Source organism: Pelmatolapia mariae, linkage group LG3_W, assembly GCF_036321145.2.
Source record: "Pelmatolapia mariae isolate MD_Pm_ZW linkage group LG3_W, Pm_UMD_F_2, whole genome shotgun sequence".
NCBI lineage: Eukaryota > Metazoa > Chordata > Actinopteri > Cichliformes > Cichlidae > Pelmatolapia > Pelmatolapia mariae.
In genome coordinates, this window is record NC_086229.1 from 27,536,552 (window position 1) to 27,562,498 (window position 25,947).

At 42.2% G+C, this 25,947-nt stretch overlaps 3 protein-coding genes across 3 annotated transcripts in view; 2 read left to right on the forward strand and 1 right to left on the reverse strand.

The window, feature by feature from the left end:
- The window catches only part of LOC135932497 (uncharacterized), a 125,412-nt gene extending 111,401 nt beyond the window's left edge, over positions 1-14,011 (reverse strand). Inside the window, exons 1-5 of the mRNA XM_065469984.1 lie at positions 13,996-14,011; positions 12,979-13,320; positions 12,753-12,881; positions 12,083-12,409; positions 9,074-9,400 (exon numbers count right to left, since the gene is read on the reverse strand). Of these exons, the coding sequence (XP_065326056.1) occupies positions 9,074-9,400; positions 12,083-12,409; positions 12,753-12,881; positions 12,979-13,320; positions 13,996-14,011 (1,141 nt within the window). The remainder of the gene's footprint in view (positions 1-9,073; positions 9,401-12,082; positions 12,410-12,752; positions 12,882-12,978; positions 13,321-13,995) is intronic.
- Positions 1-25,947, forward strand: part of LOC134624309 (nucleotide-binding oligomerization domain-containing protein 2-like) — a 1,192,597-nt gene that overhangs the window by 155,555 nt on the left and 1,011,095 nt on the right. The gene's annotated exons all lie outside the window — the stretch shown is intronic.
- On the forward strand, positions 17,542-19,200 carry LOC134646821 (E3 ubiquitin-protein ligase TRIM21-like). The gene has a single exon (XM_063500800.1). The coding sequence runs from the start codon at positions 17,542-17,544 to the stop codon at positions 19,198-19,200; it is 1,659 nt and encodes a 552-aa protein (XP_063356870.1).

Below are 25,947 nucleotides of genomic sequence, written 5' to 3' on the forward strand. Positions count from 1 at the left end.
TTGGGTGTTTTTATATTAAACGATCTGTGATATTTCTTTTTGAATATACAGTACCCTGGGACAGACTGACAGAAGCGAGGTTGCCATATTGTGCCATTGGCCCCACTGGCCAACACCAGTAGGCGGTAGGTGAAGTGTCTTGCCCAAGGACACAACGACCGAGACTGTCCGAGTCGGGGCTCGAACCGCCAACCTTCCAATTACAAGACTAACTGCCAACTCTTGAGCCACGATCGCCCCTATTATTTATTATTGCTCAGTAATAACATTAAAATATTTCCGATCGTATTACTGAAATAATCGAGAGAGTGTTCACTAACTATGTAATAATGTAACTGCATACAATTTTATTTTAAACCCAACTGTGTGCTGCAGACTCGTCAGGCAGGCGAAAATTAAACAAACATTAAATAAACTGGAAATACGAACAAATCTAGGCAGACAGACGGAGATCGCAACCCAGAACCTAGGGAGGCGCTGACATAATAACCAGACGAAGGAAGTGAGAACACATGGGGAACACAGCTGACACAAATTAACAAGATGATAAGTATTTTATTTATTCTTAAAATATATATGAACAGTTGCATTGTATCAAAACTGTGTCACTTATATATCAACATCCCAATATCCACTGAAAAACCCAGAGAAGAACACCTCTGTCTTCTTGGACAGACTCGGTATGTGTCCACTTTAAATATTGATCTTAGTGTCAGTAATGGGGGAATGAAGGGGAATGAATAAAACCTCTCAAGCTTTTGATGTCATCACGTCCATGGAGTCTGTGGATTCTGAGTAAAGTACAAACTGTAAGTACTGTTGAGATCGTTCTCAGCAATCTCTCCGGTCCTTTGTTACTCAGCTAGAAAAATAAACACTGATACCTTTAAAATCCTTTAAAACCTCTGCGCAGAGGGAGACCATGCAACCTAAAAGCAGTTCTGAGGACACACACTCATAAACACGTCTGCCCTTTTTAACCCTTCCTCAGCAGTTTTCCACTAGTCTAGGAAGAGGAAAAGGAAGAGAAGAGAAGGTTCTTCCTATTGTTCACCCTGGGGGCTGCCATCCATCCAGGCTAGTAACTGTGCCTTTCTGTTTATCTTGCTGAGGCATTTTCCTTTCTCATTATACGATAGGCAGACCTCCACTGTCAATAAATTCTTCACACTATACAGTTACACACCAAGGTTTATAGCTAAACCAACCTATCAAACACACACAAAAAATCCAACATTCTTACACACATATTAATTCTCATTTCTTTGAACAACTTAAATCTTTCATTCAACAGCACACAAACACGAACATAGTTAAGAATGGTGGACACACTCGGCCTCATTGGTCCAGCTGTGAGTCCGTTACCGTGAACTATGGAGCGGCAGATTTGTGCTGTTTGTGCTGGAACTAAGCTGCACTCAGCGGATGTTAGCCAGGAAACATTACACATTGACTTCAATGGAGAGACCGGAAATCAAAACACACAGAGTTTGTTGTGTGAAGAACTCAAACATGAGCTGAACAAACAGTAAAGTTCCTAAAGACAAAATGTTAAAGGAGGAAATAAAGCAAACTTACTGTTTCTTCGCACACACCAACAACAAGCTCCACTCCACACCTGTGGGTTTCACAATGTGATCCTGTCTTTTCTTGTGCTAGTTTTAGATCTGAATGCATGTTCCTTTCTCCACCCATCAGAATGCATTGATAAAATTCCACACAAGCACAGACATCTTAAATAAACACAGTAGAGAGCGAAAGGAAAAGTACAGCACAGTAAGAAATTAAACTTTACAATCATAAAAAACCCCAAAAAGAATAATCAGAATGAAATTACTTTATTAATCCCTAGGGAAATTATTCAGAAATCATAAGGAGAATTTGTGGGAAAATGATGTTTATTAAAAGCCCATTTGATACGTCCCTTTTCTTTCCCTTGTCCAGAGTTGGGTTGCAAACCTAAGCAGCCAAAGTAGAGAAGCCCAGACCTCCCTCTCATGGACCGCCTCCTCCTGCATGACCACGTAAAATGTGTCAATGGGATTAAGGAGGTCCGTGAAGGATTCCTTCCAATGAAGTCAGCAGCCCTCCAAATAAACTATACACAGTGCAGGTAGAACATTGCTTTTCCTCCTGAGTCGCGTGATGGCTTACCAGAAACTCTTCGAGGCAGTCCGAAAGTCTTTTTCCATGAGTTCTTCAAAATTCTCCAACTCTCATGGTTTTGCTTCAGCCACATTCCACTTAGCCTCTCAGTGCCTATTGTAGTGTAATACCTTCATAATGTAATCTTCACGTGCTTCATCTGAAGCACACCCTCTGTTGATTCACTCACTAACCTTTTTGCAACTCTTGAGGTCAGGATCACTAAATTGGAGACTCGACTTCGCACCCTTGAAGAACCCATAGCTAGCAAAGACCCTATAGACCAAGTGACATGTTTAGCCTCACATTCTCCTTAAATTGCTGAATGGTGTCCAAAAACCAATATGGGCTTTACAGATAATTGGAAAACCTTCTGGAGAAAACCTGGTCTTGTTAGGAGATACAACATTCATCACACATGGACTGAGCAGCTCTCAATTCTAGAAATCTGTCCAAATTTATTAGGCCCCACAAAGACTATCCAGGAAAGTTGTAGTCTTACATGCCTCTCTGCAGCCTGCACTTCCAGCACTCCTGCCCTGGCGTCTGTGCCGCTCCCCGTGGCCCGGGTCCTGTGCCGGATGCTGCTAGTGTCTGGGAAGGAAAAACATAACAGTCATCTTAGCAAGCATTTGAATGACCAGCTCAGTGGGCTGCCCAAGTGGGGCAGCATAAGGGCTTGAATGTCATGGTCCGCGGCCCGGTGTCCGAGGAGCTGATGGGATGCCCACGCCCACGGGTGTGGCTGTTAAACCCACACCTGCATCTCATCCCAGGCGATTATCAGACGGACCATTTAATCCAGCCCAGCCAGCTGCTCCACGCCAGTCCGTTAGTCGCCTCTCAGCGGTAACAGCTCGGCGTGTTTTTGAGCTCTCTCCTGCCTGTCCATCTGCCCGTCTAGAGTTGGAGCGCCACCAGCACCCATCACCTCTACTTTCCTGGAGCTCCCCCACGGACCCTCACCCCCCCTCCGGTTCCCACCGCCTCGCCTTGACCCCTCCCACAGTCGTGTTTTCCTTTGACCCTTCCGGGACACCCTTAGTTAAAATAAAGTTTATTTTTTGGTACTCCTGTGCGTATTGTCTCTGCTTCTGGGTCCAGCTTGTGTACTGAACTTCGGTTCATGACACTGAAATGCTAACCAGGTTTTGGAACCACTGTGAATCAAGACCCACACAGTGTTCGATTGTCAGTCGTAGCACCTTTATTTTGAAACACAATGTTTTCCACTAGGTTGACACCTTGGGGCTCATAAATTATAATCCCTCTCACCTGTACATGCACTGCGCCATGCACTCAATGCACCACCCTTTCACTCTAATCTTGAGCTGGAGTGGGGCACAGATTAAGTATCCAGAATTCATTCATCATTTCAAATGACCAGCGGATAAATTCTCAGGTTGGTAATAGATGTATTACTTCTATAAGAAAAATCATCAAATGATAACCTGACAGTGACTTTTATGCTTCCTGTAGCTGTTAGTTAAAAATGCAAATTTATTGTAGTTTGCCCTGGGTTCAGCTTTGCCAAACAAATATGATTGACTTGTCAACAGAATTCCACAGTTGTCATATTGTACCCTCTCATAGCCCTGTATGCTTGCAGAGGCCACAACAGTAGGGAAATGAGCAAAGGAATGTCCAAACCTTTGTATTTTAGGGTTATTTATGTCTTCCCAGCACCGCAGTTGGATGCCCGATTTACATACCCAGCGCAGTTGATACTCACCAGAATAATTTACTAAACTTATATGGACTCCTGTTATTAAGTCCAGTTCAGTCTGTCTGAGAAAAAGAAGAGAAAACAAGCCAAAAAAAACCCAAAACAGAGCAACATACTAAACACAACACCATCACGTTAATCTAGCTAAGTGTAAACAGCAGTAAATACGAAATGTTGAATGTTGTTGTGTAGCAAGCAGGACCGACAGCACACAATGTGTCAGGGTAGGTGTAGAAAACAGGACTCGTATGCAGGACTCCTTTGGGAGAGGACAGTGGATTTATTTACAGTGCGGTAAAGGTGCAACAGCACAATATATATATATATATATATATAGTGGTGGGGTGCCCAGGTGTGGTCTCCTCCTCCTTCTAGCAGTGCTCGTGGCCATGAAGTGAAAACACACGTAGTGACTCCTTCCAAACAGTAATCCCAAAAGGCGGTCCAGCTCCTGTGATCTCTCTCTCCGTTTCCCTCCTAGTAGCAAACACACAAACACACGCAGAGTAACTAAATAATCTTCAGCTCAACATTAACTGCCACAAAAACCGTCTGCGCTGCTCTACCGTGCTTCACACAATGATCCAGTGCTGACTGAAGCTCGATCGCCCTGTTAAGAAGGCAGCCCGGAGATGGCGGATAATTAGTTACAGCTGGTCGGCTCCGATCAACAACAGGTGCGGTCAGTCTCTGCGCGGGAACACTCTCGGGAATGCTCGTCACCGCTCGGAGGTAAACAATCCCATTACGAGAGAGAGAGCGAGAGAGAGAAGGGGAGAGAGAGGAAGGGCGCAACATGCACATAGTAACGCACGGGCAGGCAGCCAGGCAAGGGCTGTCGGACCATGACACAATAGCAGCCAATAAAGGTGTAGTTTATGACTATGAACAGTGAACACCTCTGTGCACACCTGTGTGGATCAGCGCGCTTGTATTCAAAAGGTTTCCCCATGTAATGGTCTGCTCGAGGGTGTGGAGGGCCATAGCCCTGTACTCCAAGGCATGAAGCAGACATGGAGGAGATCTAGGCCGCAGACATCCAGAGGCCCCAGAGTGTGAGAGCTCAAGGAGGACCACCAGAGGGGCAACCGTGCCACCCTCCTGGGAAGAGCTGAGGAGAGCCCCAGATAAGGGGTCACCCAGTAGCCACGGAGCAGAAGCCAGAGGGGCTGCACTGGCATGCCCACCGGCTCTGCTGGCAGCCAGCTGTGCCAGAGTGAACCAAGATGTGAGATGTTACCTCCTTTGCACCTCCACCTTACCTCCTCTTAAGCCCCAAAAGGGTTTCTGAGCTTCCTGCTCGAAAATGCAGTGCCCAAATTGATTATTTCTCTGCAATTACAAACTTTGTGCTTACAATCTTAGTATCAAAATGAAGCTAACACTTGTGAAATTTCATCAGAGGTGTAAATATTGAAGCAGATATGACTGAGTCAAAGTTACTGAGACTGGAACACAGAAAAGGAAGTAGATTTTATCCTCGCCTTTTTAAAAAAAAATTTTTTTAGCATATAACCCTTTTAAAAATCAGTTCACATTTCATTACAGAAATTCAGTAGCACTCCTGCCCTGGCGTCTGTGCCGCTCCCCGTGGCCCGGGTCCTGTGCCATGTGCTGCTAGTGTCTGGGAAGGAAAAACAGAACAGTCATCTTAGCAAGCATTTGAATGACCAGCTCAGTGATCAATGATCTGCTAGAGAGTGTGGGGCGCCATAGCCCCGTCCTCCAGGGCATGAAGCAGGTATGGAGGAGATCCCGGCTCCAGACATCCAGAGACCCTTAGAGCACAAGAGACCAAAGAAGACCAACAGAGGGGCAACCGTGCCACTATCCCGGAAAGAGCTGAGGAGAGCCCCAGATGAGGGGTCACTCAGCAGCTGCAGAGCAGAAGCCAGGGGGGCCTGCAGTGACGTGCCCGTGAGCTCCGCCGGCAGCCAGCTGTGCCAGAGTGACCAAGCCCCAGGCCGAGAGGCCGAGGGCACCACAGCCCCGAAGGGGCCCGAGCGAAACCCAGGCTCCAGGCCTCGACACGCAGTGAACAAATTAATTTCTGAGATTAAATCTGTTCATTCCACTCCTGTTCCTTATCACTAATATTGCCTTTTTTAAATTTCTTGTTAGTTTAATCATTTATATTTAGATTGCTTTGCTTTTTAGAAATAAAAAATATATATAATTGATGCTACAAAATGAATTAAACTTGGTGATGGACATTAGAGAAGATAATGTGTCTTCTATCTCTCATTAACCAGGTTCGAGTTAAAAACACACTGATCTGTGGTCTGTTATTTTAGGGCCTCCAGTTATAAACAGATTCTATGAACCCAGACTCTGGTCCTCGATGCCTGTGAACGTCACACGGTTCATCCCATGTATTTTGTCTCTGTGCTGTAAACACCTCGACCCTTAATCTTTGTTTTGATTGATACAGAGAAAGTCCTTTATTCTATGAAACATGCTCAACATGAACACTTTAACTCCTGCTGCTCACAGGAGCACCATCAATAGTCCTGCACAGTGTAAATGACTGTGTTTAACTCTGGATGGCGCTCTGTTCTTACACTAGTTTCCGTCTGCTCATGATTAGCCTGCAAACCAGTTTCTCTTTGGGATGATGAAGGTATTGTTAGTGTTCGTCAGCTTCTGTGGCTGCAATGAAAAACATGTTTTTCTCTCTAAGAGGATCCTTCAGGTGCCTTCAGTTATAATCATACACAAAGACATGAGAATCAGAGACATTGAAGGTCGTGGATTTCAGACTCAATAGGCGAGATTGGGTTTCTCGGATCCTTGATGTGACTGTAACTGTTCATTTGAACTCACTAAGTGTTTGTGGTTTACCTCTCAGACTACAAAAGCAGCTGATTTGAGTTTTTGACTCTAACAGCTGCTTTCTTTCCTCCTTCCATCCTGGCTCACTGAGCAGTGACGATGCCCTTTTTTGAATTGGTAAAGATCTAAAGAGCACAAAAAGTGAAGCTCTGAACTCTTTCTGCAGTGACTCCATGATTTAAAGACACTGTGGATGTGACACAGAGAGGAAACTGAGCTTGTATTCCTGCTCTTTCTCTCGCCTCACTTTCCTGTTGAAGCTTGTTCCTGCACACAGGTTCTTCTGGTTAAAGCCCAGTTTAAGAATTTGAGACTTTGGTGACCTGTTGTTCAGCACATTGGAGGATTTTTCACATGATGGTGTGTAGAACTGAGAGTCCAGACAGGAATGAAACTGAGATCAGGAACTGACATGAACACATTTATTAACATCATCAAATACACTCAGGAGTTTTTCCCACTTTCATCAGTTTTAATATGTGAGTTTGATCTGTGACCAGCATTAACCTGCTAAGGTCTCAACTATGAAGCTGGAAAACTCAAGGTTTATCAAATGTATTTTTAATTTATTTAGCTCCCGTGTTGCCACACACTCTTTTCTCTATCATACTTTTAAACATTGTTCAGTTTCCAAATAAGGCCTTGACGTGCCAGATAACCTTCTATTCGTGCTAAATCTTAAGGTGGCATGGAAATCACAGTGTCAAAATCAAAGCCATTTGTTTACTCATAAGCAGGTGTTACTTCCTGTAATATCCAATATAAATGGTTAAAATGCACCAAAAGCGCAGTGTGACTGAGCTCCAGTCAGCACAGGATTCTTGTGTCTAAACTCGAGTCGCGAGCTGTTTCACATGAGTTGAGTTTTTTGGAATAGCTTATTTCAGCTTTTTCATGTACACGCGCTCTGGGTGGGATTCAGGGAAAATTGCCAAGGTGGCCACGGTGCTGGGATTGTATATAATGTTCTTCATTGCCTCATTCATTCATTGGTAATGAATTCACTTTTCATCATAAGAGTCCTGTATTTGGGCCTGCTTTTTCCTGTAACTCCACGGTCTGCCACCACAGACTGCGACAAGCTCTTTGGTTTAAAATAAAAGCTAAATTGGTTTGCAAAAATCTAATGTCATGTAAGATGCATATAATGTGTACAAGTCTGTATAATCCCTTGACAAATAAAGAATGTATAAAAGGGAATTTTTCCTTCCCATTGTCGCCAAAGTGCTTGCTCATATGATTGTTGGGTTTTCTCAAAATATGTAACATTTTAGGGTCTACCTTACAATATAAAGCACCATTGGGTTACTGTTGTGATGTGGTGCTGTATAAATGAAATTGAACTGAGTAACTAAGTGATATGTGCTATGACAGGAACTTTAGACTGGCAGCGTGTCCAGGATGTGCTCCAGCTTTTGCCCTCCTGAATCTGAATTGGGTAAGCAGAGGAAAACAGATGTATAAATGCTGTTTATTTAACCCTTTAAGACCTACCATAGAAGTGTGCCAGAACATGCTGTAGTGCCATTTTTAGGAGCATTTTAAGTTGCCATTTTCCGTGAAAATGGCGAAAGTCTGTCACTTCCAGTTTCGAGCAGGTAATGGCGGACATGCCATCGTTCACGTCTATTTCAATGTAGGAAGTGTTACGAACAGCTGATCGGATCAGCAAAGCGTGTTTCTGGAATATTGTGGGTTTTTTTGCTGCAAGTGCTTTTTATGCAATTTTTGCAAAGCTATATGTGGGAGGAAACCGTGACCTAGGACATGCTGATGGCATAAGATGTAAGTACAAGTCCTCCAGTTTTATATGTAGAAAAAAGTTATTGCGCTAGCTTATGTGGTTCTGGTTTTACCGCTCTTAACAGTTTTAAAGGGTTAATGAACTCTTGTTTACATTAGTCTATATAAAATGTTCATTGAACAAATGTATAAATGGTGCTTCACATTCTTTCACATCACACACAGATGATATTGATACATTTCTTACACTGTACTTTCTTCATGTTACTGAAACAGCCAACAGTAAAGTGACACTGTTGCTTGTCTAATTATACTGAGAACAGACAAATATGAGGACAGAATGTTGACCTCACTGAGACTAATGAAAAACAAAGGGCTCAGTATCAGGTGAAATCATCATCCACCCTTCATCCATTGTCTATTCATGATGTCCTTCACTGACCTTTGCTCTCTGAAATCAGATTAATAATCAAACAAATACATCAAACTGATTGATCATTGGAGCTGATCCTGATGTTATCTGTTTGTTTCTTGGCTTGATTATTCCCTGCAGGGGAAATAGAAGAGAGTCATACAAACAAATAAATAAACCAACATGAATAATCATGAACTAACTCACTAACTAACCTATTACTGTGAGCCACACCCTCTTGTATCTCCAGGTTTCCTTGTTATTGACCTCACAGCCGTATCTCCCACTGTCACCCTCCGTGGGGTTTGTCAGGGTCAGACTGAGGTCTCCAGTGGTCAGCAGGTCCTTCTTCATCTTAGTGCGACCTTTGTAATGGTCGTCCTGTTTGTCAGGATGGTTAGAGCAGTTCTCATACACGTAGACCTTCATGTACTTGGGTTCAAGGCATTTCCACACCACTTCAGTGTCTTCAAGCAGGTTTTCTGTGGTTTGAAAGGGCAGACAAACAGACTCCATCCCGTCTTTCACTTCTACATGACAGTCTGAGAGGACAAGAAACACAACATGAGCTCTATAAAGACTTGTTCTTCTGAATCATGTACGTTTTTGATTTTGTTCTAATTATTTTTTAATCCACCAGTTTTTTTTCTGTTAGATCACCTGCAGATGCTTTCTAACATGCAGTACCATGAAGTAATTGATTTCTTTCTTCTTGTTTTTGCATATTTGTCACGCAAATATTTCAGATCATAAAATTGTTTAATCTTAGACAGAAAAGTCTAAGAAGCTTGGAAAGAAAAGGGTCTGGAATTCTTTAAGTTGCTTGAAGACGTTTCACCTCTCATCTGAGAAGCTCCTTCAGTTCTAAGTTCAAATGGTGGAGAGTCCCAGATTTAAACCCAGTGGGAGTTTCCCCCCAAAGAGGGACAAAAGGACCCCGTAATGATCCTCTAATCACATGAGCCAAGGTGTGAAAACGGGTGTGGGTCACAATCAGCCAGGGTTTCAGGTGAGCTCATTGTGAAACCTGGCCCCACCCTATGATGTGATTTCCTGAGGTCAGATGGCCCAGGATGTGAGTGGGCAAAATATGATTTCATTCATTTAAAAAAACTATCCAAACTCACCTTCCTTTCACAAGAAACTAATTGCCCTCCCTATTAAATTAGAAACTGTGATTCACAACATTCTTTATAAAGCTGACTCAGACCTACTAAACAGGCTAATTAAGTGAAGCCTGCTAAACGATCTCAAATGTTTTGTAAAACATTTCTATACAAAACATTCTTCAAAATAGCTATTGTTCACATTCGGAACAATGTCTAATTATTTTAAACTGTCATCTGACCTCCAGTACTTCTTCACAATTTAAAAAGAATACAATCTAATTTCATGTGATGCAGATGCAGAGGAGGGTTTTGGCTACCAAATAATATAAAATGACTGCAGTGTACTAACTCTACCAATATAGGGCCAAGTGTACAATTTTATAATGAAATTAATTCATTTGTGTCTGTTGTGTACTTTGGCATGAAAATATAAAATATGAAGAGAATGGAAACAGGAATGATAGATGAGATGGCAGGTATCGCTAACAATAGTCTACTTACATTCTTAGCTGTTGTAATGCACATCGGCTCTTGTTCACCTATTGGCTACTTTCTTCCCCTTTACCTTCCAGCTTGCTCCCATTCTCCTCTTTTCAGCCTCTCTCACACTCCTACCATCTATTTCCCCTGATTGCTAGATACTCAGACAGCTGAGCTCATTCTATATGTGTATATATATATATATATATATACATATATATATACATATATATATATATATATATATATATATATATATATATATATATATATAAAAACACCCATCTCGCCCCTGTGGGCGGGTTATCCTTCAAGCTCGGGTCCTCTACCAGAGGCCTGGGAGCTTGAGGGTCCTGCGCAGTATCTTAGCTGTTCCCAGGACTGCGCTCTTCTGGACAGAGATCTCCGATGTTGTTCCTGGGATCTGCTGGAGCCACTCGCCTAGCTTGGGAGTCACTGCACCCAGTGCTCCGATTACCACGGGGACCACCGTTACCTTCACCCTCCACATCCTCTCGAGCTCTTCTCTGAGCCCTTGGTATTTCTCCAGCTTCTCGTGTTCCTTCTTCCTGATATTGCTGTCATTCGGAACCACTACATTGATCACTACGGCCGTCTTCTTCTGTTTGTCTACCACCACTATGTCCGGTTGGTTAGCCACCACCATTTTGTCCGTCTGCATCTGGAAGTCCCACAGGATCTTAGCTCGGTCATTCTCCATCACCCTCGGGGGCATCTCCCATTTTGACCTCGGGACTTCCAGACTATACTCGGCGCAGATGTTCCTGTACACTATGCCGGCCACTTGGTTATGGCGCTGGACTGGGGGTGAAACCCTCCATGCATGGTCAGGAGCTTTCTTGTCTTTATGTCAGTGGCTTCTATCTCCTCCTTTGGCCAGCCTATTACCCCAGCAGGGTACCTGATCACGGGCAGGGCGTAGGTGTTGATGGCCCGGATCTTGTTCTTACCGTTCAGCTGATTCCTCAGGACTTGCCTGACCCTCTGCAGGTACTTGGTGGTTGCAGCTTTCCTAGCGGCCTCTTCATGGTTCCCATTCGCCTGCGGGATCCCCAGGTACTTGTAACTGTCCTCTATGTCTGCAATGTTGCCTTCTGGTAGTTCGATCCCCTCAGTTCTGACTACCTTCCCTCTCTTTGTTACCATCCGACTACACTTCTCCAGTCCGAACGACATTCCAATGTCATTGCTTTATAGCCTGGTGGTGTGGATCAGTGAATCGATGTCTCGTTCACTCTTGGCATACAGCTTGATGTCATCCATGTACAGGAGGTGGCTGACAACCGCTCCGTTTCGTAGTCGGTATCCGTAGCCAGTCTTGTTAATGATATAACATATATATATATATATATATATATATATATATATATATATATTTGTCACCTATTAATGTTTCCGATCATGAAACAATTTAAAATTTTAGACAGAATAACCGTAGTATCTGCTGTGTTCAAATTTATCTTTGAGCTTGGCCGTCTCATTAACTGCTGATATTTAACATTTTCTCTTCCATCAGTTTCCCACAAATAACCTCATTAGTTCTTCCAAACCATCAAATTGTCACACACACACACACACACATATCTGAGAATAAGGATCATCTGCAGCACTGACCTCTGACTTTCAGCTCCACCTTTTTCTCCATCAGGACTTTTTCCTCCCTGTTGTAGATTGTGTAGGTGTAGGTGTCTGTGTCAGTTTCTGTGGGGTATGTCAGGGTCAGACTGAGGTCACCAGTCCTCAGTGGGTCTTCAATCATTTCTGTTCGGTTCCTGTAACGTCTGTGTGGTTTTTCAGGCTGCTCAGAGTCTTTCTGATACACGTGAACTATCCTGCCATCTCTGTCCTTCCACACAATCTTATTTTCCTTAGACAGGTGAACTGTAACTTTGCAGGGCAGCTTGGCAAACTTCACACCTGAACCCACCTCCACCTCACGAACTGAAAGAAAAACCAAGCACAACATGAGCTGTACAGCATCAGCAGCAAACTTCCTTTGACAGGTTCCTTTCTGAACCTAGCTGTTATGAGTAATGTGCAATGTCACCTGATGCTTTTAAGTTTCATTTTGAAGCGCGGATACAAATAACAAAGAGATCACAAAAGGGAACTAACATCAATGATGAAACATGAGTAACAAAACTCAGAAGTGCTGCGAAACATTAAACTCAAAGAATGAAACATTGTAGAACGAAGTAATGGATCAATGACACTAAGGATTATAAGGGGTAGAAACATCCAGATAGAATTATCCAATAACACACAGACATACACTCCTACATACCCTCTTTATTTTTCAGCCTTCTATATCCACAAAACATGCCGATACCACAGCAAATAGCCAGGACAACCACAGGAACCAAGACAGCTGAGAGAACTTTGGGCCAGACTGGAGGAGGTGGAGGAGGAGGTTCTGTAATTAACACAAGCACAAAAAACCTGAGCATCATCCAGCAGATTTTGATGAATTAAAGTTCACGTCTCCTCTAACCTCTGTCTACATCGCTGACCTGTGACCTTCAGTTGTAAGTAAGTCCAGCTCACATCTCGTCCAGTGATGCGGAGGATGCAGGTGTAGGTTCCACTGTCAGAGACTGTCGGGTTTCTCAGAGTGAGGCTGAGGTTTCCAGTTTGCAGAGCATCAGCACTCATTGATGTTCGGTTGGTGTAACGCTGGTTTTGGTCATCCAAATCATCACCACTCTTCACACGAACATGGACTGATGGGATGTTGAGGTCCTTGCGATCCCACACTGCTGCTGTGAACTCACTGGGAGCAGCTAGTAGCTGACAGGGCAGCAGCACAGACTCAGCCCCCTCGTACACCTCCACTGCTGTGGCATGCTGGGAAACTGAGGACCCAAATGTAAAAGAGGTGAAAGTTCAAACTCTTACTACAGATGCAAGGATGGGTTCAGTTTACAAGTGATCAATTCAGCATCAGAGATTTTCACACTTATGTCATGGTCTGAGCTGGTGGACTATGAGGAGTGGAGAGTGAAACCAAAAGCAGACACTTGCAAAAGAAAGTCTTTTTTTTTAAAGGCAAGCTGTCTATTAATGGCTTGGTGACGCTAAAAAACAAAAGGTAAACGAGAACCGAGACTTTAAAAAACTAAACTGAGCAAACTGAAGCTGAAACTAACATACAGAACAGGGAAGATGGATTCATGAGCCAGTGGCTGGAAACCAACCCACTAACTTCAGGAGTGAAACTAAAATCCAGTCTATTAGCGCCCGACATTATTTTGACATAAACTCATTGCTGCCCGAGGCTGCAGCAATGAGTTTATGTCAAAAACAAATCCTGGATATACTGTCCACATTAATTCTCTTTCTCTTAAGCAGCAAGTGATTAAAGAATTAATAAAAGATTAGTCATTAGAGAAGAAAGCAAAACTCAAAACAGACTTGTGTATCTTGAAGTGTGTTCTTACAAGTCTGTGTGCATACTTCAGTGATGACAACAATGGCATCAAAGAGTTTTTGGTTATCAAGATTTTCCTGTTTTCTTTATTTAAAAGTACCACAGTTGTTTTCCATCATTAGAACGTCATTGATAGTGGTAAAGAGTGTGGAACTGATAGGTGACCTAAGTGCTGATGAACCTGCTCACCAACAAACTGTCTCAAAGATCCAAAGACTTAAAATGAAGATGCTTCTCACAGGTATTACACTGAACAATCAGCATAATGGCTTTCGGTCTGTTGACACAGGCATTTTGACAAATATTAGTTTATGTGGTTTTGTATCTGACGAGAAAGGAGATTCATTTGAATGAGAGAAAACAGTGATATTAGTCAATGTTTATAATTGTTATAATTTAACTGTTCTGAAAGAGATGACACACATTTTTTCTTTAAACATAATTGTACTGCAGAACAGTGCGACTTACTACAATTCATTTTTTTACTTTATTTCTTGCTCATTTAAAACTACCCTGACCACGCTGGACTTCCCTGTTTAGGCTGCCCCCCTTACGACCCAGTCCCGGATAAGCAGAAGAAGATGGATGTTAGATCAATATAATAAATAAACAGCTTAAGAAAATCTAGCTAAATTATTTAAGTCATTCACAGTGACAGAGTGATCACAAAATGTAGCTTTAAATTTTTTCATTGTACTTAACACTATTACATAAAAATTTACATGTAATTAAAGACATAAAGCACCATTTTAGGCACAAGTATTTGTGTGTGTGGTGCTCCAAACAACTATCGAATATGAGAAATTAATTTGAAATTAATTTAAGTCCTGATTGATTTGGTTTGATTTTCCCTTCGTGAAAGCTGCAGAGAGAGGGTCTTCATTCAGGAGAATACACAGAGCAGTCATCAGTGCCGTCGTTACAATATGACCTCAAGTTACAGACGTGTGTGTGTGTGTGTGTGTGTGTGTGTGTGTGTGTGTGTGTGTGTGTGTGTGTGTGTGTGTGTGTGTGCATGCAGAAGATCAGAGCGTCTTTCTTACTGAGTGAGAGGAGCAGCAGAATCTTCATCCTGCAAAATCCAGTTAGATCTGATCCTCAGTCAGACTGCAGACACATAAAGCAGCACACTGCAAACACCAGTTTACTTTCAGGTTCACTGTTCAGTCATGGGGGGGGTGACCGGGGGTTCCCAGGCAGAGAGTATATAGTGTTACAGTGTTATAGTCCTATTTTTATCTGGGAGAAAATAGAACTAACTAGGAATGCACCAACACAGCAACAACAAACACATGCACCAAACTATTCTGTCTTGTTTTTAAAGACAGAGTGAGCTACAGAGAGATCAGACTTAATAATATGTAACCAGTGTCATATGGCAGTCAGCGCCCTTCTCTGGGACTGGAAGAGGAGTGACAAAGAAGTGGTGGGTGGGTAAGGAGTAGTCAGCTCTGAGAATTCCAGGGGAAGATGATCTCACTCTGGTGTGAGTGGCTTTGATTTGTGTGAGGCATTTTTTTTTGGTTTTCAGAGACGGGTTATTTAGCATTTTAGGTTTACGAGGTTTCATGGTGGAACTTATCAAGGTCTAGATTTACTGTGTATGGAGAAATTAATCGGTGTTTAGTACTTGTTGTTTGTGGTGTTGGTGTTTAAAGAAGTTGAATTAGTACTTGGAGTATTTTTAACAGTAGTACTTCTACTTCAGTACACACTGTGTGTACTTTTACCACCTGTGTCTGAGACCTCCTTCAGGGTCCACCTGAAGCTCTCAGTCTGCTGTGGAAAAAGGAAATCCAGGTGAGTTTCTCCTGATCACCTGAGGCCGTCATTACTGTGTGAACCCACACACCACTCCTCCCACCCGCTGCACACAGTCACTGAGTACAGACCGGCTGATAAAGGGAGAGGCAGGAAGAGGCGGAGCAAAGACGAGAAGTTCAACGTCATTTTGCAGAAGTGAAAGTGTGAGAGAGCAGCAGCAGAGCTGCAGTCGAGGCCTGTTTGTCTCTAAAAGAAGATTCACTGGAGTCCATCAGGTTTCTCTCAGCAACAGTGGTGAGTGCAGCTGATCACACTTCCTGTTTCTACACAAATCTTCACTCTGTTCACTTCATGCTGACTCATCACAGTCACACTGGATCCATAGAAATCTTCTCATGTAAGCACAGATCCACTGTAGGAACATGGAGCTGCTGCTTCAGTCTCACTGTGGCTCTGCTCAGGACTGTGGACTCAGTCTGTGCTCTGGACTTCAGACTGACTCCACACTTCCTGGTTATTCATCACTTCCTGTTCCTATTAGATTGATTCTGGATCTGATTGATCATAAGGATTACAGACGTGAAAACACCTGTTTATTCTTTATTGATTTAAAGCCTTTGATACTGTAAACCAGCAGATTTTGGTCAGTGCTTCAAAAAGTCATTCAAACATTTTACAAAGAGAGATTATCTGACTTAGTGTATCCTGTAAGAGTCACAGATGCTCCTGAATCATTCAGAAAACAGTCGATGCTGCACTTTATAACTTTGTGTGGAAACATAAATCTCATGATTTAAACTGATGTGTTTGAATCATCCTGATAATCGAGGCTTTAAATATGTCAGAGTTCACACATCAGCTGTGATATTCAAGCTGAACTGGATCAAACATGTCATCAGACACAAACATAGATGATGGTGTTTAATCCCAAAGCTTATTGAAACAAACTGGAGGACAGAATTCCTCCTTAAATGTGATTTTGATCAACAAAATTCACTGATCTCATTTTCACACACAGGCTTTATCATGGTGGCTTCTTCTCTACTAACATAAATCTCTGATCTGGACAAACAAATATATGAAATACAAAAATAAATCAATGTTTTCTGAGGATCCAGAATAATTGAATGATGTATCCCAGCGAGTGACTGGAAAAGTTCATCTTCTTCCATATCCTGAGTTTGTGAGGAGCTGTGATGTTCCAGTATCTGTGAGAGAAAACAGTTTTTAATGACGCACAAATGGACCAAATATACAGACACCACTGAATAAACATGTTCTCATAAATGCCATTAATATACTGGATCAACAGTTAATAACACATTTCTGAGGTTTATGATTCATTGTCCTCCTCACTGTCACTTCTATTGGAACAGTCACTGTTTAATATTAATGGCTCGTTGATCTGGACTTACAATAAGAAGGATTTAGTCACCAACAAGGTCGAAGTTTACTTCACAGTAATTGATGGAAAATATCCAACAAACTGATTTATTCAAGTATAAAATGATCTGGATGAATCTTGGACCTTCTGTAAAACAGTCAGAGAAACAATTTCACATCTTTTTAACGACTGTATTTATCTTCATCCCCAAAGTTATTCTGTTCATCTGGACGCTGCACTGTACAGCAGACACTACGATGTTAAGTTTGTGTTTGGGATGAACCAGTTTGTGTCTGAGTGTGTTGCTGGGTCTCCACCAGTTACTCTGAGAACTGAAGAAGCTTCTCTGATGAAACGTCTTCAAGAACCTCAAAGAAGTCCAGATGCTTTTCTTTCCAAGCTCCTCAGACTACTGACGCTTGTTTCTCTCTTTTTAAAAATGAAATTTAAAGTGAATTTTGAATCAAATGTTTCTTTTCTTTCTCCCTCAGTGCAGACATGTCTGCTGCCAGCAATCTGCGATCTGAAGATCAGTTTCTGTGCTCCATCTGTCTGGATGTGTTCACTGATCCAGTCACTACATCATGTGGACACAACTTCTGCAAAACCTGCATCAGTCAGCACTGGGACATGAATCAGAGCTGTCAGTGTCCCATGTGTAAAGAGACTTTCTCCACTAGACCTCAGCTGAGGGTCAACACCTTCATCTCTGAGATGGTTGCTCAGTTCAGACGTGAAGCTCAGCAGAAAGCCAGCAGCAGCAGCTCAGAGCAACAAGCTGCCAAACCAGGAGAAGTTCCCTGTGACGTCTGCACTGGAACCAGACTGAAGGCCCTGAAGTCCTGCCTGGTGTGTCAGACCTCCTACTGTCAGACTCACCTGGAGCCTCATCTGACAGTGAAAGGTCTGAAAAGACATCAGCTGATTGATGCTGTGGAGAACCTGGAAGGCAGGATGTGTACGAAGCACGATAAACTTCTGGAGCTGTTCTGTAAGACCGACCAGACATGTGTCTGCGTGCTCTGCTCTGTTTTAGACCACAAGAACCACGAGTTTGTTCCTCTGAGCGAAGAATATGAAGGAAAGAAGGCAGAGCTGGAGAAGACAGAGGCTGAGATTCAGCAGATGATCCAGAAGAGACGACTGAAGATTCAGGAGATCACAGAGTCGGTGAAGATGAGTAAAGATGCTGCAGACAGACAGAAAGCAGAAGGTGTTCAGGTCTTCACTGCTCTGATGGAGTCTGTTGAGAGACGCCTGAAGGAGCTCATGAAGGAGATCGAAGACAAACAGGAAACTACAGAGAAACAGGCTGAAGGTCTCATCAAAGATCTGGAACAGGAAATCTCTGAGCTGATGGAGAGAAGCTCTGAGGTGGAGCAGCTCTCACGCTCTGAAGACCACCTCCACCTCCTCCAAAGCTTCTCCTCCCTGAAAGCTGCTCCACCCACCAAGGACTGGACAGAGGTCAGAGTTCATCCACCATCATATGAGGGGACTGTGGGGAGAGCTGTGGCTCAGCTGGAGGAGACAATCAGGAAACTCATGAAGAAGAAGCTGTTAGAGGCTGAGCTGCAGAGGGTGCAGCAGTATGAGGTGGATGTGACTCTGGATCCTAATACAGCAAATCCTGCTCTCATCCTGTCTGATGATGGAAAACAAGTGTATCATAGTGATGTGAGGAAGAAACTTCCAGACAACCCAGAGAGATTTTCTCAGTCTGCTAATGTTTTAGGAGAGCAGAGTTTCTCTTCAGGCAGATTTTACTTTGAGGTTCAGGTTAAAGGAAAGACTGACTGGGATTTAGGAGTGGCCACAGAGTCGATCAACAGGAAGGGAAAAATCACACTGAGTCCGCGAAATGGTTTCTGGACTGTGTGGCTGAGAAATGGAAATGAGTACGAAGCTCTTATTGGTTCACCACTCCCCCTCTGTCTTCATCCTGGTCCTGAGAAGGTGGGGGTGTTTGTGGATTATGAGGAGGGTCTGGTCTCCTTTTATGATGTAGGTGCTGCAGCTCTGATCTACTCCTTTACTGGCTGCTCCTTCACTCACAAACTCCACCCATTCTTCTGTCCCTGTAACAATGATGGAGGTAAAAACTCTGCACCTCTGATCATCTGTCCTGTCAATCAAACTGAGTCGATCAACGACTGATTTTATTGGATGAATTGATTGATTTTTCTTGAAGGGACCAAATGAACATATTGAGTGTAAATCCTCTACAGTCTCCATGTTTCTATAGAATCTGATCATCAGGACTCTGATTCACACTTTGATTCTCATGGAGTTTGATTTGAACAGAAGAAAAGTTGAATCAGGAAATGTTCCCACTGATGGAGACTCGAGCTGAAGAGCAAATCAGTGACGATACCCTAAAAGCTCACTACTAGCCTGTAATACAGATACTGGTATTTGAAATTACATGGTGATAGATTAAAAAAAACTGTCATTTTGTCAGATATTACTCTATGTCGAGGTGTCAAACTCATTTTAGTTCAGGGGCCACATGGAGAAAAGTCTATTCTCAAGTGGGCCGGACTGGTAAAATCATTGTATATGTAACTTAAAAACAACAACTTCAGATTGTTTTCTTTGTTTTAATACGATCAACATAAAAATAAAGCTTGAGCCTGTAGACAGTATGTTCAAAATAGTACAGGCACAACATAGCTATTAATCATAAAACATCTCAAGTTATTTGAAAATTCTGAGGACAAAGAACACACAAGCACACAGTGCCTCAGTGATTCACAGAAGTATATCACAGATCACAGAACTACATCAGGGTGTCTCATGCAGCACTTTCAGTGGGGTTGCATAGTTTATTTGACTCCTGGCATCTTTTAGCTTTCACCAGCTCATCAATATCAGGCTTCACATCCTGAGCGGCAGCTAACTTCAGGATGTGATTCAAGTCCGAGTCACACTGCAAGTCTATTATTTCAAGTTGGATCCTGACGGGCAAAAAACTTCGAAGTCTTTCTCCAGTTCACCAAAAATCTGAAATTGTTGCTAAACTCTAGAAACAGTCCTCTTATTTTATCTTTGAACTGCTTCATATCTGCCACACTTTGGGTCGTGCACACATTTTTCAGACAGGGGAAGTGAGCTGCATCACCACCAGCGAGCTGTGTCTCCCACAATAACAGCTTCAACTTGAAAGAACGTATGCTGTCATAATACTGCCTGACAACTTTGTTGCGTCCTTGCAGCTGTTTGTTCAAGTTATTCAGGTGCTCTGTAATATCCACCATGAATGCAAGGTCCTGCATCCATTCTGCAGAATGAAATTCTAACACTGGTTTGCCCTTTTCTTCCATAAACTGTTCAATTTCTTCTCGTAAATCAAATAAATGCCTCAGCACAGCACCTCGGCTCAACCATCTTACCTCAGTGTGGTATGGCAGGCCATAGATGTGGTCTTACTCTCTGAGGAGACTGTCAAACTGACGGTGATTGAGGCTTCTGGATCGGATGAAATTAACAGTTTGGATGACCACCTTCATGACGTTATCCATTTTCAGTGACTTGCAACACAAAGCCTCCTGGTGCAAAATACAGTGAAATGTCCAAAAATCACGTCCTCCATTTGCAGATTGCACTTTATGTCTGAACTTTTTTACAACGCCTCCTTTCTTACCGATCATTGAGGGCGCACCATCTGTAGCCAGGCAGACAGCGTGGGACCAGTCCACTCTGATCCTGTCGGCAACTGTGTTTCTTGTCATGTTGAGTACAACAACAAGGCACATAGACCGGAAGGAAGTCGTCGTGAGGTCAACGTCCCGCCTTAAGATTTAAAAATATCATTTTTTGTTGTAACCCTCAAACTCAATGGTAATGAAACTATACTTATTTTTCACTTTTTCAAACAACAACATCAGCACTTTTCGTACCTCCGAAAGCGTGAGCGGAGCATTCACTGTGCACAATTGACGCACGCCGAGTCAGACGCTGTACGCTGCTTCAGGAGCAAAGCTATTGTCCGTCAATTTGTCGAAATCATCCTGTGGCTCTTCCCATCGATCTCCCCTTCGCTCACAGTTAGCAGATAATTGGTGTCTCTACATGATCGATTGACAGAAGCTCCATTTTCTGCTCAATGCGCGTCTATTTCCAAAGCAGTTTCTTAGCTTTCCATCAATGACTACTTCTGGGTCAGAGGTCATTCAACCGCAGCTGCATTTAAAAAATGACTTTGAAGGGAAAAATAAAATCTAATTTGCTTTTGGTCCATGCTTTTATATTTAATTTGTTTGTATTGCAATGTGGACGTCTGAGAGAAAATACTTTTGAAAGCTTTTGAATACATTTGAAGAAAAAAAGTGTGTTTGTGTATTTTTTTCTTTTTTTTAAGGCATAAAGACCTTTATATTTTTTTAAAAAATATAAAGGTTATCGATAGTGACACACTTTTTAAAGCAGAAAGACATGCTCAAAAAACTTTTTTGGCTTTAAAAGCTATATATATATATATATATAGTTCAAAGCTCAAAAATGAAAAAAGGGCGCCACCTTTTCGACAAATAAAAAATTACATTTTAAAGGCCGGGACTCCAAAATGTTACCCTGGCTTTGAGGATGCGGCTACAAATAGTTCTAATGATGGTGCATTGAAAAAAAAAAGTTTATAATGGGTTTCGATGGGGCAAATCGACCACTAGGACCAATAGTGTAAGTTTATTTGTAGCTTAGCCACTGAAGCTAATTTAAGGAAGTCAGACTGAAATTTTAAAATAAAATGTAACAAAACTTTTTTTTGGAAAATTTGGCTATATTCGATTCAACACTTTCTTTCAGTGTGAACCTGCTGATTTGGGTCTGAAGAACAAACTGATCAGAGATCAAATGGTCATATGACCAATGACCTGCATTGCAGCAAACTGCACTGATTGGTAGATCAACCATCAGCAGCGCCTTCCAGTGGTGGAAACGGAGATAATACATGTGCTAAAATGAGGTGCTCAGCAATGAGGCAGATGTGAAAAAACTCACAGCACAGACAGACACTCTATCTTAACCTCCTAAGACCTGAATTCTTCCACTGCATGCATTTTTAATTTCTCTTTGATATTTGGACATATTGGGGCCCAACGTAAAAACAAAGAATTTCAAAATTTTCTTTTTGCCTTCTTTTAGTTTCTAACAAAAATGAGAGCCACATATGAGCATATTCGTTTAAAATTTTGATAGAACAGTAGGAGTATAATGTCCTTATAAGTTGATATCAGGCCCTTGTACAGCAAAATTCAGTATTTTGGTCTAAATAACCCAAAATGTGATGTCCATATATGTGGACGTCAGGTCCTAGGAGGTTAAAATCCTCTCTGTTCCGCGATGCCATCACCTCCACAAAACCACAGGTCTGATCCCTGATGTCCCACATTATACAGAGCATACATCAGCACAGGGAGTTAATGGAATTACTCCAACAGCAGCACAGAGTGCAACTATCCACTGTGAAGGTCCCATTAATGCTGAGCCATATCTGCAGGTTTAGGAGAACGTTTACTGCAGTCCAGATGTTTCAGTAAAGCTCTTTCCTATTTCAGCAGATGATGAACAAACCAAACTGAAGGAGAAGAGCCAAGCTGCTTAACTGGTCTGAATATAGTCCAGAACATCAGCCACTGAAAAATCTGGAGCTTTATTAACCTCAAACTACCAGAAAGGAGCAGCTAAGATCCAACATCAACTAGAATGGAAACATGTGGCTTTAAACTGCTCCTCAGATAAAGCATTTGCAGATTATAGGAATGAAACCTCAACAAATAATTCCAGATATTTTTTGTACCTATTTGTCTCCAGAACAAGAACCAGAGCAATTATCACAGGAAGCAGGCCTCCTATTAGTGGTGTGAGAAAGTGGTAGTGGGGAGGAGGATCACAGGGAGCAGGGGTGAAAAGGAGAAGTGGAGTCTATGGTTCTGTGTGGAGGAGGATAGACCGAGCAGGCCAGACCTCAGAAAATTCAAACACTTTCAACACATGTGTCTAAATGCATGATGTGCCCTTTAACAAATGACTGAATATTATATCCAACCTCTGGAAACATCTGCACAGAGATAAATCGGGAACCTCTCACCATTTGTACCTGAAACAACAATGGAGACTTCATCACTTGGCCTGTGGGCACCTATAGGCTGCCTCAGAAGTCCCACCGAGCCCGATAGGACCCCTTCTTCAGCTTGGTGGCTCCCCTCACCTCTGGTTTCCATCATTTGGTTTGGGGGTTACCAGCATGACAGGCACCAACCACCTTGCAGCCGCAGCTCAGTGCAGCAGCTTCTGCAATGGTGTGTCCAAGTCTGTCCAGCGTCCTCCCCTGCCACCTGATCCAACTCATCACAGGGTGGGGATCAGTTGACAGCTAAGCCCCTCTGATAAGATTATAAAATCTCATATGTTCGAACATGGCATTTGTTATGGCCAAATTGTGGTTTGCACAGAAGTCCAACAACAAAATGCCCACTGGGAGAAACGCCTGTGAACCCCAAGCTGAAGCAAAAAGCTGAGGGGATATTAGGATAGCCACTCCAGTCCGCCGTCATCTCATACAGGTTTTCTAAAACACTCTTTGTCTGGTCCCTCACCCAGGACTATTTTGCCATGGAAAACCCTACCAGGGGGCACAAGCCCCAAACAACATATACCCTGCGATCCCTGGGACACACACACCCCTCCATCATGATAAAGTAGCAATTTGTGGAGGGTAATTAGTTCATCTGATAGATGAGCTCATTTCTAGTAACAACACCACAGCAGAGGACAGGTGCAAACTGGACATGAAAGTCAGAACTGCTGAGAATGTCATTGGTGGATTAGTGCCACATCTTTCAGACATCTAAATGAGCCATGAAGTAATCACCTCTCGCACAGCTTATTTACACTCACACAGTCTGGGAGGAGGTACAATAGCATCAGTTACAGGACCACTCCACAGCTAAATAGGTTTTTTCCACCACAGCAGTCAGACTGCTACACCAGCGCTTGTAAGAGGTGTAATTGTATTTTTAGCTTGCAATATTTTTGTATTTGTGAAAGTTATACTACCTATTGCTTCTTAATATTTATCTGGTGCTCTTATTTGGTTTCTTATTTACAATATCCCATCTGGCATTGCACTGCTGAATAGTGCTGGGACTGAGGAGAAACAGAAGAGAGTAGAGGGACTGAAGACAGTAGACATGGTGTAGATGGGAGCAAATAAGGTCTGTGATTAAGGAAAACTTGGTCAAATGTTTGTGTAAATTCTGTCGAGTGGTTAATTGCATTTATCAACATCAAGAAGTCACAAGCAAAGAAAGACCACACCATGGCACATGTTTAAAAAAAGGAAAGTTTATTCATAAAAAATATTTATTAAACATAACTCCTCTCTGCTAACATCTGGCTACCAGATGTTAGCAGAGAGGACTGTGTTGAAAAGCTTCGAGTAATGAACCGTTCTTTAACACAAGCTTTAATGTTTCAGAAAGATTCATTTGGCCATCACTACATTGGGACATTTGAATTGAGTCAATTTATTCTCAGTTGACAGGAGTATGTTTATTTATCAAGAAACAAATAAAAAATGTACATAATCCTTTTATCTTCACTTCCAGTAACATCATTAGATCAGGCAATTTTCTTAGTAACGCAAATATTTAGAGAGCCTATCACATTTTAACACCTCAGTTTATGTAGGTTGACAGCCTGCTGAGCTTCAAATGGAGAATCGGAATAATAACTCAAAGTTTACAGTTAATTTAGTAGAGTTTGAGTTATTTCAGTTGTGGAAAATAATGTTTAGCCTTGCTGAATCATGGCAAAATTTCAAATCATTGCATTAATTGTTGTTTTAATCCAGCATCCCAACTTTTTTGAAATTTGATTTATGGCATCATATCATAAGATGACCTCTGCAACAAGATTCCCTAAAAGGAGAGAGATACTTTCCTATACCTTCAGCCCCATCCTTAAAACTTTCCTCCTCACAGAGAGAATGATGATCTTGTTTTCTTTCCTTATGACCTTGTCTGTCATCAACTTACAATGGCCCCACTGTGTGTATGTGTATGATATACCATAAGGCCCACTTGAGGTGTTACTCTAATTGCATATAACTAAGTGTGAAAGTGATATTACAATTACTAAAGTGATCAATACATAAGAAAATAAATCTGCCACGACACCCTCCTGAATCTGAATTGGGTAAGAAGAGGAAAATGGATCTATAAATGCAGTTTATTACATGAATTCTTGGGTATATTAGTTCAATGCATATTTTATATAGACTAATGTATAAATCGTACAGATCAGATCAATAATCAAACAAACATATCAAACTAAATGATCAGTGGAGCTGATCCTGGTGTCTTCTGTGTGTGTCTTGGCCTGATTATTCCCTGCAAATGAAACAGAACAGAGTTACACAAACAAAGAAATAAAATGTCAAGATCTGCAGGACGCAGATGTCTTAAACAAAGAGGACCCAAAGCAGGCAGGTGGAACAGGGAAAGCAAAACTGGACACAATGCACAAGAGACAAGGACTATCAAAATAAAACAGGAAACATGGCAAACGTGGAGACCGAGACCCAGACTCAATACACATAAACTTGACGCAGGAAGAGAACAAACACATGGCATTAAAGGGCGGAGAGATACAGAGATTGTTACATGAAGTGACATGATGGACTGAGAGACTGAGGTGATGCTGAAGTCAGAATGAGACAAAGAAGGGAGATACTTAAGGAAATTATACCCTCTACAGGCATCTGACAGACACAAAAGACACGTGATTCTGACAGAAAATTCACAAGCACAAGGTAACTAAATTGTACCAACAGAGACTAGAAACATCAATCACTTGGTAACATCACAACATTGATAAGTAGACAAGACTCAAAGGTTCAAAAAC

What these genes read in the sequence shown, in the direction of transcription:
- LOC134646821 (XM_063500800.1), top strand. Translation starts at nt 17,542, where the DNA reads ATGTCTGCTGCCAGCAATCTGCGATCTGAAGATCAGTTTCTGTGCTCC.